The sequence below is a fragment of the Eleutherodactylus coqui genome, chromosome 13 (genome assembly GCF_035609145.1).
Source record: "Eleutherodactylus coqui strain aEleCoq1 chromosome 13, aEleCoq1.hap1, whole genome shotgun sequence".
NCBI lineage: Eukaryota > Metazoa > Chordata > Amphibia > Anura > Eleutherodactylidae > Eleutherodactylus > Eleutherodactylus coqui.
Window position 1 is genome coordinate 12,966,896 of NC_089849.1, and position 16,367 is coordinate 12,983,262.

The 16,367-nt window shown below is 43.2% G+C and overlaps 1 protein-coding gene across 1 annotated transcript in view; it reads right to left on the bottom strand.

Moving 5' to 3' along the window:
- Positions 1–5,226: 5,226 nt before the first annotated feature.
- SOX18 (SRY-box transcription factor 18) overlaps positions 5,227–16,367 on the bottom strand; it is a 15,616-nt gene continuing 4,475 nt past the window's right edge. Inside the window, exon 2 of the mRNA XM_066587635.1 lies at positions 5,227–10,874. Coding sequence (XP_066443732.1) covers positions 10,087–10,874 — 788 coding nt within the window. The 3' untranslated portion in view covers positions 5,227–10,086. The remainder of the gene's footprint in view (positions 10,875–16,367) is intronic.

Genomic DNA, 16,367 nt, shown 5'->3' on the forward strand with positions numbered 1-16,367 from the left:
CCAGACTGTTAGGAGGTGTTGGGACCAGTGGATGTGTGAGGGCACACTAGGTGACCGGGCTCAGGACGCTCCCTACAGACCACCAGTAGAGAGGAGCGTCTGACCAGACTGTTAGGGGGTGTTGGGACCAGTGGATGGGGGGCACACAAGGTGACCGGGCTCAGGACGCCCCCTACAGACCGCCAGTAGAGAGGAGCTTCTGACCAGACTGTTAGGAGGTGTTGGGACCAGTGGATGTGTGAGGGCACACAATGTGACCGGGTTCAGGACCCCCTACAGACCACCAGTAGAGAGGAGGGTCTGACCAGACTGTTAGGAGGTGTTGGGACCAGTGGATGTGTGAGGGCACACAAGGTGACCGGGCTCAGGACGCTCCCTACAGACCACCAGTAGAGAGGAGGGTCTGACCAGACTGTTAGAAGGTGTTAGGACCAGTGGATTTGTGGGGGCACACAAGGTGGCCGGGCTCAGGACGCTCCCTACAGACCACCAGTAGAGAGGAGGGTCTGACCAGACTGTTAGGAGGTGTTGGGACCAGTGGGTGTGTGAGGGCACACAAGGTGACTGGGCTCAGGACGCCCCCTATAGACCACCAGTAGAGAGGAGCGTCTGACCAGACTGTTAGGGGGTGGGGGCACACAAGGTGACCGGGCTCAGGACGCCCCCTATAGACCACCAGTAGAGAGGAGCGTCTGACCAGACTGTTAGGAGGTGTTGGGACCAGTGTATGTGTGAGGGCACACAAGGTGACCGGGCTCAGGACGCCCCCTACAGACCACCAGTAGAGAGGAGCATCTGACCAGACTGTTAGGGGTTGTTGGGACTAGTGGATGGGGGCACACAAGGTGACCGGGCTCAGGACGCCCCCTACAGACCACCAGTAGAGAGGAGGGTCTGACCAGACTGTTAGAAGGTGTTAGGACCAGTGGATGTGTGAGGGCACACAAGGTGGCCGGGCTCAGGACGCTCCCTACAGACCACCAGTAGAGAGGAGCGTCTGACCAGACTGTTAGGAGGTGTTGGGACCAGTGGGTGTGTGAGGGCACACAAGGTGACCAGGCTCAGGACGCCCCCTACAGACCACCAGTAGAGAGGAGCGTCTGACCAGACTGTTAGGAGGTGTTGGGACCAGTGGATGGGGGCACACAAGGTGACTGAGCTCAGGACCCTCTGACTGACCACCAGTAGAGAGTAGCATCTGACCAGACTGTTAGGAGGTGTTGGGACCAGTGGATGGGGGCACACAAGGTGACCGGGCTCAGGACCCTCTGACTGACCACCAGTAGAGAGGAGTGTCTGACCAGACTGTTAGGAGGTGTTGGGACCAGTGGATGGGGGCACACAAGGTGACCGGGCTCAGGACCCTCTGACTGACCACCAGTAGAGAGGAGTGTCTGACCAGACTGTTAGGAGGTGTTTGGACCAGTGGATGGGGGCACACAAGGTGACCGGGCTCAGGACGCCCCCTACAGACCACCAGTAGAGAGGAGTGTCTGACCAGACTGTTAGGGGGTGTTAGGACCAGTGGATGGGGGCACACAAGGTGACCGGGCTCAGGACGCCCCCTACAGACCACCAGTAGAGAGGAGTGTCTGACCAGACTGTTAGGAGGTGTTTGGACCAGTGGATGGGGGCACACAAGGTGACCGGGCTCAGGACCCTCTGACTGACCACCAGTAGAGAGGAGCCTCTGACCAGACTGTTAGGGGGTGTTGGGACCAGTGGATGTGTCAGGGCACACAAGGTGACTGAGCTCAGGACGCCCCCTACAGACCACCAGTAGAGAGAAGCGTATGATTGGCTGACAAGCACCAGCAGCTTCAACTGTTTCAGGTTTAGTTTGGGCGCTGACGACGGCCATGTTCATGTCTGGAGACTTTGGGGTGAGTTCCTTAACCCTGCCTTTGCTGTGGAGCGGCACACTTCCCCCTGCTGGTGTGATGGTCTGGGGGGTCATCACATAGGACAGTCAGTCCCCCCTATTAGCGAAAATGACAGCTCAGCGATATGTTCAGGACATCCTGCACGGACGCAAACCAGATGGGCCCTATTATCTTTTCCAGCGCTGTTCGGTTTCATCATTTGACTCTTCCATTCGGCTAGTGATTGCCAAAAGGAGCAGGAAACCGGGACCCCCTAGCCCTGATGTGAACGTGCCTTTAGGGACTCCTCATGTCTTTGCTCTAATCGTGGCTTTGTTAGGGTTCACAGATCACCCATGACTCCATACATTGTAAGCAGCTTATAGAGCTGTTCTGCCTGGTTCATGAATAGAATGCCAGACAGTGAATACTGACACAAAAGCAGAGCAGTAGGGAGGTTTTAATGCAGTTTACGGTTGATAAATGCTTGCTTAAAGTAGTCATTACAGCTCTTAAATGGGTTGTCACTCAGCTTTCTGCAGACTCTGAATGGTTCAGCAGCCTTAGACTCCATAACAGATGTAGTTTTATTAGTGATTCAGGGTTTGAGGCGAGCCGAGCGACACCCCGCATGGACCTAGTGATGTGATGGCGGTGGGGGTCTGCGCAGTCTCTCCCGGCTGTGACACACTTGGAGACACGCACCGTCTCCACATGTAGCATGAAGGCTGCTCCGTGGTTAGCTTGTTACACAGTTTTGGCAGAGTGCCCCCCCACCTCGCCCCCCGGATTCAGCCGCAGTGGAGCCGGCCCACACATGGCTGAACTTTTAGTAACGAGGAATGGCGACACTGGAGCTGGAAACAAAATGTTTAATTAGCGAGTGGGGTGGGGATCGGGCTGACGGAAAAGGACAGATTAGGTGGTTACATTGGGGTGGGATAGAAAGAGGGGAAGGGGTATTAGGAACACATTTGGGGGTGCTGCAGCGTTATAAGTAGGTGCTACTCCTAATAGGGTGAAGGGGACGGCGGTCAATGCAAGAGCGTCCATAGGGGACCATCACACTGCATAAATGGACCTTATGCTGTTTTGTTCAGGACATTTGCCAGTCTGTAATGGCTGATAACAGGGAATAATAGATTATGTTAAACTACACAGCAAATGGAGTGAATATAGACTGCAGGAGAAGCGTGCCAAATATTATAGGTGACTGATACATAAGTACCTGATAGGGGTGTATAGAGGAGAGAGGCGCTAGATTTGGAGTAGAGGGGTGCTGTACTTGAGGAAGTGGGGTGCCGGTTTTAGGGTAATATTTCCGCATGGATTCGGCCTCAGCTGTGTTGTGTTGTGTTGTGGATTTCTGCCATGACTATGCATATAATTGGCCATGGATCTGCATGCAGCTTTAGCCATTTTCAATGGGTCACTCTATGTGCGGAATTCCTTAAAGAAACAGGCCCAATACATACAAACTGAGCCCCATGTATAATATCTTAACATGTGGTCCTCTGTCCTCATGGCAACACTGCTTGGCCTTATTCAGCATTATCATAGGGACCCTGGAGCACATCTACTGTACTATTGTTTGTATGCAATTTTCTGCTGTAGAAAAGCTGTAATTCTGGTACACTCGCCAAAATTGTGACTTTTTGGACCCTTAGGCCGGGCCCCAACACTTTTTCAAAAAGAGGGCGGTGCCTAGCATTAGTGGACGTGGCACACAACCCATCAGTTTCACTATAATGTAAGCCAAAAACTTACATAAATTATATCTGAAACCTACATGCTGGCGCTGATTTCAGTCTCGAGCACAGAAGTGTCACCAGGGTTAAAAGGGTTTTCCGGGACTAAACCTTTGATGAGTTGTCTTCAGGATTAGGTCATCAATAAGTGATTGGCAAGGTCCAACGCTAGGGATCCCCACCCATCAGCTGCATGAAGAGACCACTGAGCTCTGTGGCTTCTTCTCAGGCCTGTGATATCATGTTCATTGGTCACAATGCCTGAGAGCCATGGGACTGAGTCACTCTGCCAGGCACGGCCGTAATACAATGTATGGTGCTGTACCTGGTATGGACTGAAGGGGCAACGGCGCTCATTCAAGCACCACTTCAATCAGCTGATTGGCGGGGATTCCGATTGGCGGACCCCTGCTTATCAAATATTGATGACCTATGCTGAGGAAAGATCATCAATACTTGAGTGCCAGAAAACCCCTTTAATACATTTGTGGCACTTCCTCCAGTTTAAGGAAAATGCCCTATTGTGTGGATCACCACCCACATCAATGTCCACATACTACCTACAAGAATGGTTTATACATGTATGACTAAACCATTGTGAAGGTTGAATTGATGCCACACATGCCCCCCTATGGCAAGACTAACTAAGAAGGTGGGTTATCATTGGGACATAGGAGCAGAGGAGCGGCTGCCATCAAGTCTACAATGTCAAGTGCTAGAATAAGATATTGAACCACCATTTTCATATTGTACTCTTACATTAGTTCTCCTTTAAGGCCCAGAGGATTTGTCATAGGACAGGAATAGTTATGTGCAGGGGTGTAGCTAAAGGCTCACGGGTCCAAGTGCAAAAGTTTAGCTCGGGCCCCCTTGTGCAGCTACTCTGCATGGTTATTGGCTATGTGCATCCCAAAAAATACATACACACATTCTCCCATCTGAGAGCTGGAAAGGCTCCTGTAAGTTACAGGTTGTAACCCTTTCACTGCTGGAAAGGTGACCTGTGCTCCTCACACAGCAGTGAAACAGTGAGGACAATTAGGGGTTTAAGGGTTAATTAATGGCCACTGATCCCTGTGGTAGGTATAGCACATATAGCAGGGCTATGGGAGGGGGCACATCACGCTAGAACAATTTCCGATAGACAACAGCTCAGGGGCCTTCGGCAGTGATAGGAAGAAGGCAGCATGTTGTCTGTCATTTGTAGGTTCATGTAAGTCTTCCATACAGGGAAGTGCAGTCGATGGCAAGCTTATATGTCATTGTATATTGCATGCACTCCAAGTTATAAGGTGTAAAAGAGGATAAAAACCTGCCATACCTGTGGAGCAAAGCCCAGTAAAGTTAGTAGTAAAGGGAGCCCTTAGGCCCCCCTAGCTTATGGGCCCGGGTGCACTTGCAACCCCTGCGATCCCTATTGCTATGCCACTAGTTATGTGATGACATGCCATAAAGGAAAGGTTTAATTTCTAGGAAGTCTCCTAAAAATGCCATGCCGGCAATGCTGACACATGAAGTTGGTGCAACAGGATGCTTATATTAACCCCGGCATCCATTAAGGCCTCATGTGAGGTTCAGAGAAGAACTGTACGAAATTCACGCAAACATCAGACACGGAGGGTTATCAACTGATTTATTGCAAATTTGCACCAGACCATAAGAACCAATCAGCATATTACAATCAACAATCCATCAGACGTCCGCTTCTATTGGCTGAGCACACGTAAGACTTTGCGCCATTCTTGACCAGCACTTTGTACACCGGTCCAAGTAAAGACAGATCCAGAGTGAATTGTGCCAAGTTTTTTAAAAAAGTGCACGCCTCTTAATAAACTTGGCCAATCCATGCTCCAGAATGGATTCTACGCCAGCCACGAGCTGGCATAGATTTCGGCTGTAATTAACACCAATTTTTTGGCGTGAATTATAGTAAATTTGACGGGCCTCCTTTTTTGTTAACCCTTTCCAATCCACTGTCTGACCTCTGAAGACATTATGATTTAAGGCTGTACAGCTCTGATGTTGGTAGACATCCGTCGGGGTTCTCTTACTGTATATTGCCAGCCTCTCTGCTGTCAGAGCCTATCCAAGGTGCCACCTCATGCAATACTGGCTTTAGCCAGCAGATAGCGCCGTTGTATAATAGCAGAAAAAGAGTAAGCCCCCTAGGAAAACCAGGATATAAATTGGATTGGAAAGGGTTAAACCCAGCCCACTTTTCGTGAAGCGCTGAGCAGGGAGCAAAAAGGCACAAAAGTCACAAAGTTTGCACAAGTAGGACTTGTCCCCAAATTTGTGACTTTTTAATGCCAGGTAAATGGTGTAAAAGGCTTTGTGAATTCCCGCACTTACGGAAGTGGACGTGTTTTACTGTCTTTATGCTTGTTGGAACGCTTCCACATCTGCTGTATCTCAATTCCGTACGGTGTGCGCCATTGCACTATGACACGCTTCTGCGCCGCCGATCTTTGTCTAACATTTCAACCCCAAATCAATCCTAAAAAATACCCGTCCGGTCAAATCGTCGTTCTGTTACCCCCCTCTTCCATAACAATGTTACATGGACAAACAGCTTTTACATGGTATACAAAGGTAAAAAAGACACATAATAACATGGAATACAATACGGATTCAACCTCTCAGGACACAGGAGAGGCCAGTGCAACATGTTACCCAGAATCCCGGCAGCCAGGGGGTTAAATGGACCTGCTGTTCTCGGGGTTCGAACTCTATGGTCAGGGACAAGTCCGTGGGTCACTTGGTATTGCAGCCCTGGAAGGCTGATCCAGGACTGCGCACAGTATCAGGGACTGTTCGGCTACATCTGGCTGTATTATTTTTTTAGAATCTCGGACAAGCAGACAGTCAACCCGGCGGCTCCTCCCCCTTTGGGAAACGCAATTTTTTGGAATTCATAGCCTGCGATTGATAGGAGGTTTTGCAAAATTTTTGTATTCCTGCTTCTATGTTTGCAAAGAGTTGCGACATTGTCTAAACAAAAGGACAACATAAACCAGGAGGCGCGGGGCTCGTTCACAGCTGCAGTGGAGGCTTTGTTGTAGGGCCTTTGGCACTGTTCTGTCCTTAACCCCTTCGTGACCGCAATTCGCCTTTTTACTGACCTCACTAATGGACTTTAAACTGGCACATACATCTTTTTAAGGTGGCGGTTTGGCTGACTGCTGACAGCCCGGCTCCTGCTCTAACAGCCAGGAATAGAGAAAACCCAGAGCCTGGCAGTTTAATCTCTTATATACCACAATGAATAGCAAATGCAGCATATTAGCAGATGACAGGGGCAGGGGCCTCCTTCTGTTACCATCGGCACTCCGCAGTGTGACAGCAAGGTACCAATGGGTTCCCATGGCAGCCAGAAGCCTGACAAAGGCCTCCAAATCTGCTATGTAACTCAGCCTATTAGACCCCGCCTCTGACAGAATCTGGTAGGCTGCTATCATAGACATAGTAGACTGCACTACATAAGTACTGCAGTGTACTAATCTAGCGATCAAACAATCACAACTTCAAGTGCCCTTCAGGAATTAAAAAAAGGTTCAATAAAGTTTAATTTAAAGAAAAAAAATCTAGTTAAAAGATATATTTTCCCCCCAAAAAATTGTTTTAGATGGATAAAATACCAGTTTTTTATTTTATTTTTAAAAGGAACCCATTATAGTTATGACGGCGTTCGTTGCGACCCGGTAATGAATTATGTTATTATTTATCCCACATGGTGAACGGCGTAAAAATCATTTCAAAGATAATGCCAGAATTGTTATTTTTCTTTTATTAGCCTCCCAAAAAAACTTAATTAAAAGCAATCCAAAAGTCCCACGTACCTCAAACTGGTACCAATGAAAACTACAACTCTTCACGCAAAAAACAAGCCCTCACGAGAGCTCGGCTGACAAAAAATAAAATGTTCCGGGTCTAAGAATGCGGCGATGCAGAGTCAATGGTTTATCTTTAAAATCGTGTTTTGTGCAAAAGTAGTAAAAAATAAAAATCTCTATCAAGGAGTTATCGCAGTAATCGCGCCGTTCAGATAAGAAAGTCATCAGGTTACTTTTACTGAATGGTGAGCGCTGTGAAGACAAAACTCAAAAACAATGGCTGAATCTCAGGAGGGGGGGGGGGGGGGTGGGGAGGAGGTTCCACCTCTCCCCCCAAAAATTGTAATAAAGTGCTACAACCCCAGAGAGCGGCCAGTAAAATATCTAACTCTTCACACAAAAACAAGCCCTCATACGGCGATGTGAATGAGTTATGACTCTTGCAATGCCACAATGAAAATCACTTGGTCCTTAAGGGACAGAATAGGCCGGTCACTAAGGGGTTAAATTCATCCTAAATGTCCAATAGGTGTAACTGATGCCGAATGGACTCCATAGTAGTACATAGTGGTCCATCCGGCACCGTTTTGTCGTAGGACGGATCCTGTTTTCCGTTTTACTGTTCTTGTGACGGAACAGGAGAACGAATTGCCAGATGGCAGCATGAACGAGCCCTTCGATGCCTGTCCACAGGGCATAACTATAGGGGGTGCAGACGTCGTAAGCCCACCTGGACCAAAAGGCAATAGAGAGCTCAACGACGTCTCTGCCATAGTCACATGGTAGTTGGGAGCCCTGTTACAGAGTTTGTAAGTTCAAGTTACGCCTCTACTGGTGAAGGTCAATTATGGAACATATGGCAACTGTTTCCATACACAGGTTTTGCATTGACTTCATTGGGCTGTAACTTTGTCGAATTGCAATAAAGTTGCAGGATGGTGCAACTGTATGTCACAAGTGCAGGAGAGCTTCTTGATGAACCTCAATAAAGAGCTACTAATTGTACTGACAAATGGAGATAGTCTACTGAAAGCAGAAGACAAATTTGCAACTCATCCTATTATCAATGCAGGATATGGATAAATGTGTGGAGTTCCCCTTTAAGGTTCACCTATCACCTTCTAGGAATACATCCCGGACTGAACAATCTATGAACTTGCTATGGCCTACAGAATAATATGTTCCCAGTCTTGAGGTTGATCCCATCTATCTGTAACCTGCTTTACTTTGCAAATGTGACCACTCCACCTTAAAGGGGTTGTCTGGCTTTAAAGCAGTTTTCTGGGATATAAAAAAAAGGCTATATGGCCTTAAAATAAGGACAAATTGAATGCTCTGCTATCCTAGCGGGTCCCCATTAAGCACTGCAGTCCCCAGTGCCCGGTTGGGCGGTCATCTGCCAACCATGGTGCACATGACCACTCAACCAGTTACAGGCTTCAGCAGTAATTCTTCTATGACCGCTGAAGCCTCTGAGTGCCCGAGCCGTCATGTGACCACCTGCTGCTCCTGCTGGGCTCTGTACGGAGGGCAGCAGGGCTGCAGTGCTGCATAGGGAGCGGCCAGGATAGGCGAGTATTCAATTTTTCTTTATTTTCATTCTATTTTCCCCAAGCAGCAAATAGACGGATAGGCCATCAATAGTTTAAAGGGGGTTTCCAGGACATATGTCCTAGAAAATTCCTTTAAACTATTGATGGCCTATCCGGCTATCTGCTGCTTGGGACCCCCATCAATCAGGTTGGTGCCATTCACTTCAATGGAAACTTTGTAACATCCTAGATTGGAGCTGTCTGCTTTCAGCAGAAGTCAGCTCTGTGCACCAGCGTGTGGGCCTCCGAACAGCTGACCGTCAGGGGTCCCAGGCGGTGGCCCTTGGGGATCTACTACTGATGCCCCATCCTTTAAAGCTGGTCAACCCCTGTAAGCGCTAAACCATGAGGTTAATACACTTCCTCAACCTTCAACATGTACAATCTATTTTACTAACTTCTAGTTCCCCATTAAAGGTGTATTTAAGGCGTTTCACCCCTTGTAGTATTGATGACCTATCCTCAGGAACCCCAGCGATCAGCTGATCTCAGCCTCCGCCCTCACTGCAGCGGGCCAGATTGGGATCAGAGCTGGAAGTGCAATAGAAGGTATAGTGCCCATTGATTTCAATGGCAGCGAAGCCTTCTATTACACTTCCGACTCCGACCCCAGTGCAGATGGGACTATCATATCGACATCTGACCCGTTGCAGGGGACTAAGATCAGCCGAAGGGTGGGCCCCCCGCCAATCAGCTATTGAAGACCTATGCTGAGGGCAGATCATCAAAACTACAAGGGGTTACATGCCTGTAATTCCCCCTTAAATACAACATGGAGATACTCCGCAGTTAGTGCTGTATCCAATACAGAGAGTACAGCGGCACTGTGCGATATCCAAGGTCAACTCCTTACTATACTGTCTGCTGCCTTGTACCCTAGTAAAATACACTAGAGTGTTGTCCTCCAATGACCCCATTCCACAGCCCTATATCACAGGGATAATCTGCACATGGCACCCAGCTGAACACTGAGCTAGGGCTGTGCTTGCCCCATACTGGTGCCCATCTGCCACCATAGACACCAGTCGATTGCGCTCACTGTGGAGTCATGTCATCCGGTGATGCAAGGACTATAGTACATAGCGGTGCTGGCATCAGAGAGAGCAGAAATCAGACTACTCTCCTCACAGGGCATAGTCCTAGCGGTCCCCAGTTTAGTCATTGGCAAATGATACCCAGGAATGGACACCTGAGTCCTGCTCATATTCAAATATTGGTCGAATTCATTGCGATCAACATCTCCCCACAGGTCAGACGGATTCAGATGATCCATGGTGTCCAGCTGAGGTGCCTCAGGTGGTGGAGAGAGCTGACCCAGTGGAGTGCAGTTTGGAGGAACAGCCTGAGGGTTGTAGTAGAATGGAGCGGACGGTGGAGTCCTAAGGATGTTACTCATATGAGATGGTGAGGGAGTGTATGATATAGAAAGCTCCCTCAGCGTCTTCTCTTGCCCATATTCGATGCCATGGCGGTAGGATCTAAAGGGCATGGACTCCGTGTCCTCCCGCATGTGAGGGGGAAAGAAAGCCGGTTCGCCCTGCTCCAGGACATCCAAAGGAGACATTTCAGGGGTTGGCAGCCCAAAACTCTCCATTTCGCTGGAAGCCAAAGGCTGCAATTCTCTGAAGTGGGTGAGGTTGGAAGGAGCGTGTCCTCCAGAGTACCCCTCAGGCCTCAGCAGTGTGGAAGACTCCACTCTCTTCATCTTTTTGGCCTGCTTCTTCCTGCGTGGACGATACTTGTAATTTGGATGATCATGAAGATGTTGAACACGCAAGCGTTCTGCCTCCTCCACAAAGGGACGCTTCTCTATAGCAGTCAGACTCTTCCAGGACTGACCTGAAAAATAAATAGTAATATAATCAACTGCTATAATACTGCCCTCTATGTTCAAGAAGAGAACTACTATGATACAGGCCCCTATATACAGGAATATAACTACTATAATACTGCCCCCTGTGTACAAGAATATAACTACTATAATACTGCCCCTATGTACAAGAATATAACTACTATAATACTGCTCCCTATGTACAAGAATATAACTACTATAATACTGCCCCCTATGTACAAGAATATAACTACTATAATACTGCCTCCTATGTACAAGAATATAACTACTATAATACTGCCTCCTATGTACAAGAATATAACTACTATAATACTGCCCCCTATGTACAAGAATATAACTGCTATAAAACTGCCCCCTATGTACAACAATATAACTACTATAATACTGCCTCCTATGTACAAGAATATAACTACTATAATACTGCCCCCTATGTACAAGAATATAACTACTATAATACTGCCCCTATGTACAAGAATATAACTACTATAATACTGCCCCCTATGTACAAGAATATAACTACTATAATACTGCCCCTATGTACAAGAATATAACTACTATAATACTGACTCCTATGTACAAGAATATAACTACTATAAAACTGACTCCTATGTACAAGAATATAACTACTATAATACTGCCCCCTATGTACAATAATATAACTACTATAATAGTACCTCCTATGTACAAGAATATAACTACTATAATACTGCCCCCTGTGTACAAGAATATAACTACTATAATACTGCCGCCTATGTACAAGAATATAACTACTATAATACTGCTCCCTATGTACAAGAATATAACTACTATAATACTGCCTCCTATGTACAAGAATATAACTACTATAATACTGCCCCCTATGTACAAGAATATAACTACTATAATACTGCCCCTATGTACAAGAATATAACTACTATAATACTGCCCCTTATGTACAAGAATATAACTACTATAATACTGCCCCCCTATGTACAAGAATATAACCACTATAATACTGCCCCCCTATGTACAAGAATATAACCACTATAATACTGCCCCCTATGTACAACAATATAACTACTATAATACTGCCTCCTATGTACAAGAATATAACTACTATAATACTGCCCCCTATGTACAAGAATATAACTACTATAATACTGCCCCTATGTACAAGAATATAACTACTATAATACTGCCCCCTATGTACAAGAATATAACTACTATAATACTGCCCCCTATGTACAAGAATATAACTAATATAATACTGCCTCCTATGTACAAGAATATAACTACTATAATACTGCCCCCTATGTACAAGAATATAACTACTATAATACTGCCTCCTATGTACAAGAATATAACTACTATAACACTGCCCCCTTATGTACAAGAATATAACTACTATAATACTGCCCCCTATGTACAAGAGTATAACTACTATAATACTGCCCCCCATGTACAAGAATATAACTACTATAATACTGCCCCTATGTACAAGAATATAACTACTATAATACTGCCCCCTATGTACAAGAATATAACCACTATAATACTGCCCCCTATGTACAAGGATATAACTACTATAATACTGACTCCTATGTACAAGAATATAACTGCTATAATACTGTCCTCTATGTACAAGAATATAACTAATATAATACTGCCTCCTATGTACAAGAATATAACTACTATAATACTGCCTCCTATGTACAAGAATATAACTACTATAATACTGCTCCTATGTACAAGAATATAACTACTATAATACTGCCCCCTATGTACAGGAATATAACTACTATAATACTGCCCCCTATTTACAAGAATATAACTACTATAATACTGCCCCCTATGTACAAGAATATAACTACTATAATACTGCACCCTATATACAAGAATATAACTACTATAATACTGCCCCCTATGTACAAGAATATAACTACTATAATACTGCCGCCTATGTACAAGAATATAACTACTATAATACTGCCGCCTATGTACAAGAATATAACTACTATAATACTGCCGCCTATGTACAAGAATATAACTACTATAATACTGTCCCCTATGTACAAGAATATAACTACTATAATACTGCCCCCTATGTTCAAGAATATAACTACTATAATACTGCTCCCTATGTACAAGAATATAACTACCATAATACTGCCCCCTATGTTCAAGAATATAACTACTATAATACTGCTCCCTATGTACAAGAATATAACTACTATAATACTGCCGCCTATGTACAAGAATATAACTACTATAATACTGCCCTCCTATGTACAAGAATATAACTACTATAATACTGCCCATGTACAAGAATATAACTACTATAATACTGCCCCCTATGTACAAGAATATAACTACTATAATACTGCCCCCTATGTACAAGAATATAACTACTATAATACTGCCCCCTATGTACAAGAATATAACTACTATAATACTGCCCCCTATGTACAAGAATATAACTACTATAATACTGCCCCCTATGTACAAGAATATAACTACTATAATACTGCCGCCTATGTACAAGAATATAACTACTATAATACTGCCCCCTATGTACAAGGATATAACTACTATAATACTGCCCCCTATGTACAAGAATATAACTACTATAATACTGCCCCCTATGTACAAGAATATAACTACTATAATACTGCTCCCTATGTACAAGAATATAACTACTATAATACTGCCCCCTATGTACAAGAATATAACTACTATAATACTGCCCCCTATGTACAAGAATATAACTACTATAATACTGCCCCCTATGTACAAGAATATAACTACTATAATACTGCCGCCTATGTACAAGAATATAACTACTATAATACTGCCCCCTATGTACAAGGATATAACTACTATAATACTGACTCCTATGTACAAGAATATAACTGCTATAATACTGTCCTCTATGTACAAGAATATAACTAATATAATACTGCCTCCTATGTACAAGAATATAACTACTATAATACTGCCTCCTATGTACAAGAATATAACTACTATAATACTGCTCCTATGTACAAGAATATAACTACTATAATACTGCCCCCTATGTACAGGAATATAACTACTATAATACTGCCCCCTATTTACAAGAATATAACTACTATAATACTGCCCCCTATGTACAAGAATATAACTACTATAATACTGCACCCTATATACAAGAATATAACTACTATAATACTGCCCCCTATGTACAAGAATATAACTACTATAATACTGCCGCCTATGTACAAGAATATAACTACTATAATACTGCCGCCTATGTACAAGAATATAACTACTATAATACTGCCGCCTATGTACAAGAATATAACTACTATAATACTGTCCCCTATGTACAAGAATATAACTACTATAATACTGCCCCCTATGTTCAAGAATATAACTACTATAATACTGCTCCCTATGTACAAGAATATAACTACTATAATACTGCCCCCTATGTTCAAGAATATAACTACTATAATACTGCTCCCTATGTACAAGAATATAACTACTATAATACTGCCGCCTATGTACAAGAATATAACTACTATAATACTGCCCTCCTATGTACAAGAATATAACTACTATAATACTGCCCATGTACAAGAATATAACTACTATAATACTGCTCCCTATGTACAAGAATATAACTACTATAATACTGCCCCCTATGTACAAGAATATAACTACTATAATACTGCCCCCTATGTACAAGAATATAACTACTATAATACTGCCCCCTATGTACAAGAATATAACTACTATAATACTGCCGCCTATGTACAAGAATATAACTACTATAATACTGCCCCCTATGTACAAGAATATAACTACTATAATACTGCTCACTATGTACAAGAATATAACTACTATAATACTGACCCCTATGTACAAGAATATAACTACTATAATACTGCCTCCTATGTACAAGAATATAACTACTATAATACTGCTCCTATGTACAAGAATATAACTACTATAATACTGACCCCTATGTACAAGAATATAACTACTATAATACTGCCTCCTATGTACAAGAATATAACTACTATAATACTGACCCCTATGTACAAGAATATAACTACTATAATACTGCCTCCTATGTACAAGAATATAACTACTATAATACTGCTCCCTATGTACAAGAATATAACTACTATAATACTGTCCCCTATGTACAAGAATATAACTACTATAATACTGCCCCCTATGGACAAGAATATAACTACTATAATACTGCCTCCTATGTACAAGAATATAACTACTATAATACTGCCGCCTATGTACAAGAATATAACTACTATAATACTGCCTCCTATGTACAAGAATATAACTACTATAATACTGCTCACTATGTACAAGAATATAACTACTATAATACTGACCCCCTATGTACAAGAATATAACTATTATAATACTGCCTCCTATGTACAAGAATATAACTACTATAATACTGTCCTCTATGTACAAGAATATAACTACTATAATACTGCCTCCTATGTACAAGAATATAACTACTATAATACTGCCTCCTATGTACAAGAATATAACTACTATAATACTGCTCCTATGTACAAGAATATAACTACTATAATACTGTCCCCTATGTACAAGAATATAACTACTATAATACTGCCCCCTATGTTCAAGAATATAACTACTATAATACTGCTCCCTATGTACAAGAATATAACTACTATAATACTGCCCCCTATGTTCAAGAATATAACTACTATAATACTGCTCCCTATGTACAAGAATATAACTACTATAATACTGCCGCCTATGTACAAGAATATAACTACTATAATACTGCCCTCCTATGTACACGAATATAACTACTATAATACTGCCCCCTATGTACAAGAATATAACTACTATAATACTGCCCTCTATGTTCAAGTATAGAACTACCATAATACTGCTCCCTATGTACAAGAATATAACTACTATAATACTGCCCCCTATGTTCAAGAATATAACTACTATAATACTGCTCCCTATGTACAAGAATATAACTACTATAATACTGCCCCCTATGTTCAAGAATATAACTACTATAATACTGCTCCCTATGTACAAGAATATAACTACTATAATACTGCCGCCTATGTACAAGAATATAACTACTATAATACTGCCCTCCTATGTACAAGAATATAACTACTATAATACTGCCCCCTATGTACAAGAATATAACTACTATAATACTGCCCCCTATGTACAAGAATATAACTACTATAATACTGCCGCCTATGTACAAGAATATAACTACTATAATACTGCCTCCTATGTACAAGAATATAACTACTATAATACTGCTCACTATGTACAAGAATATAACTACTATAATACTGACCCCTATGTACAAGAATATAACTACTATAATACTGCCTCCTATGTACAAGAATATAACTACTATAATACTGCTCCTATGTACAAGAATATAACTACTATAATACTGACCCCTATGTACAAGAATATAACTA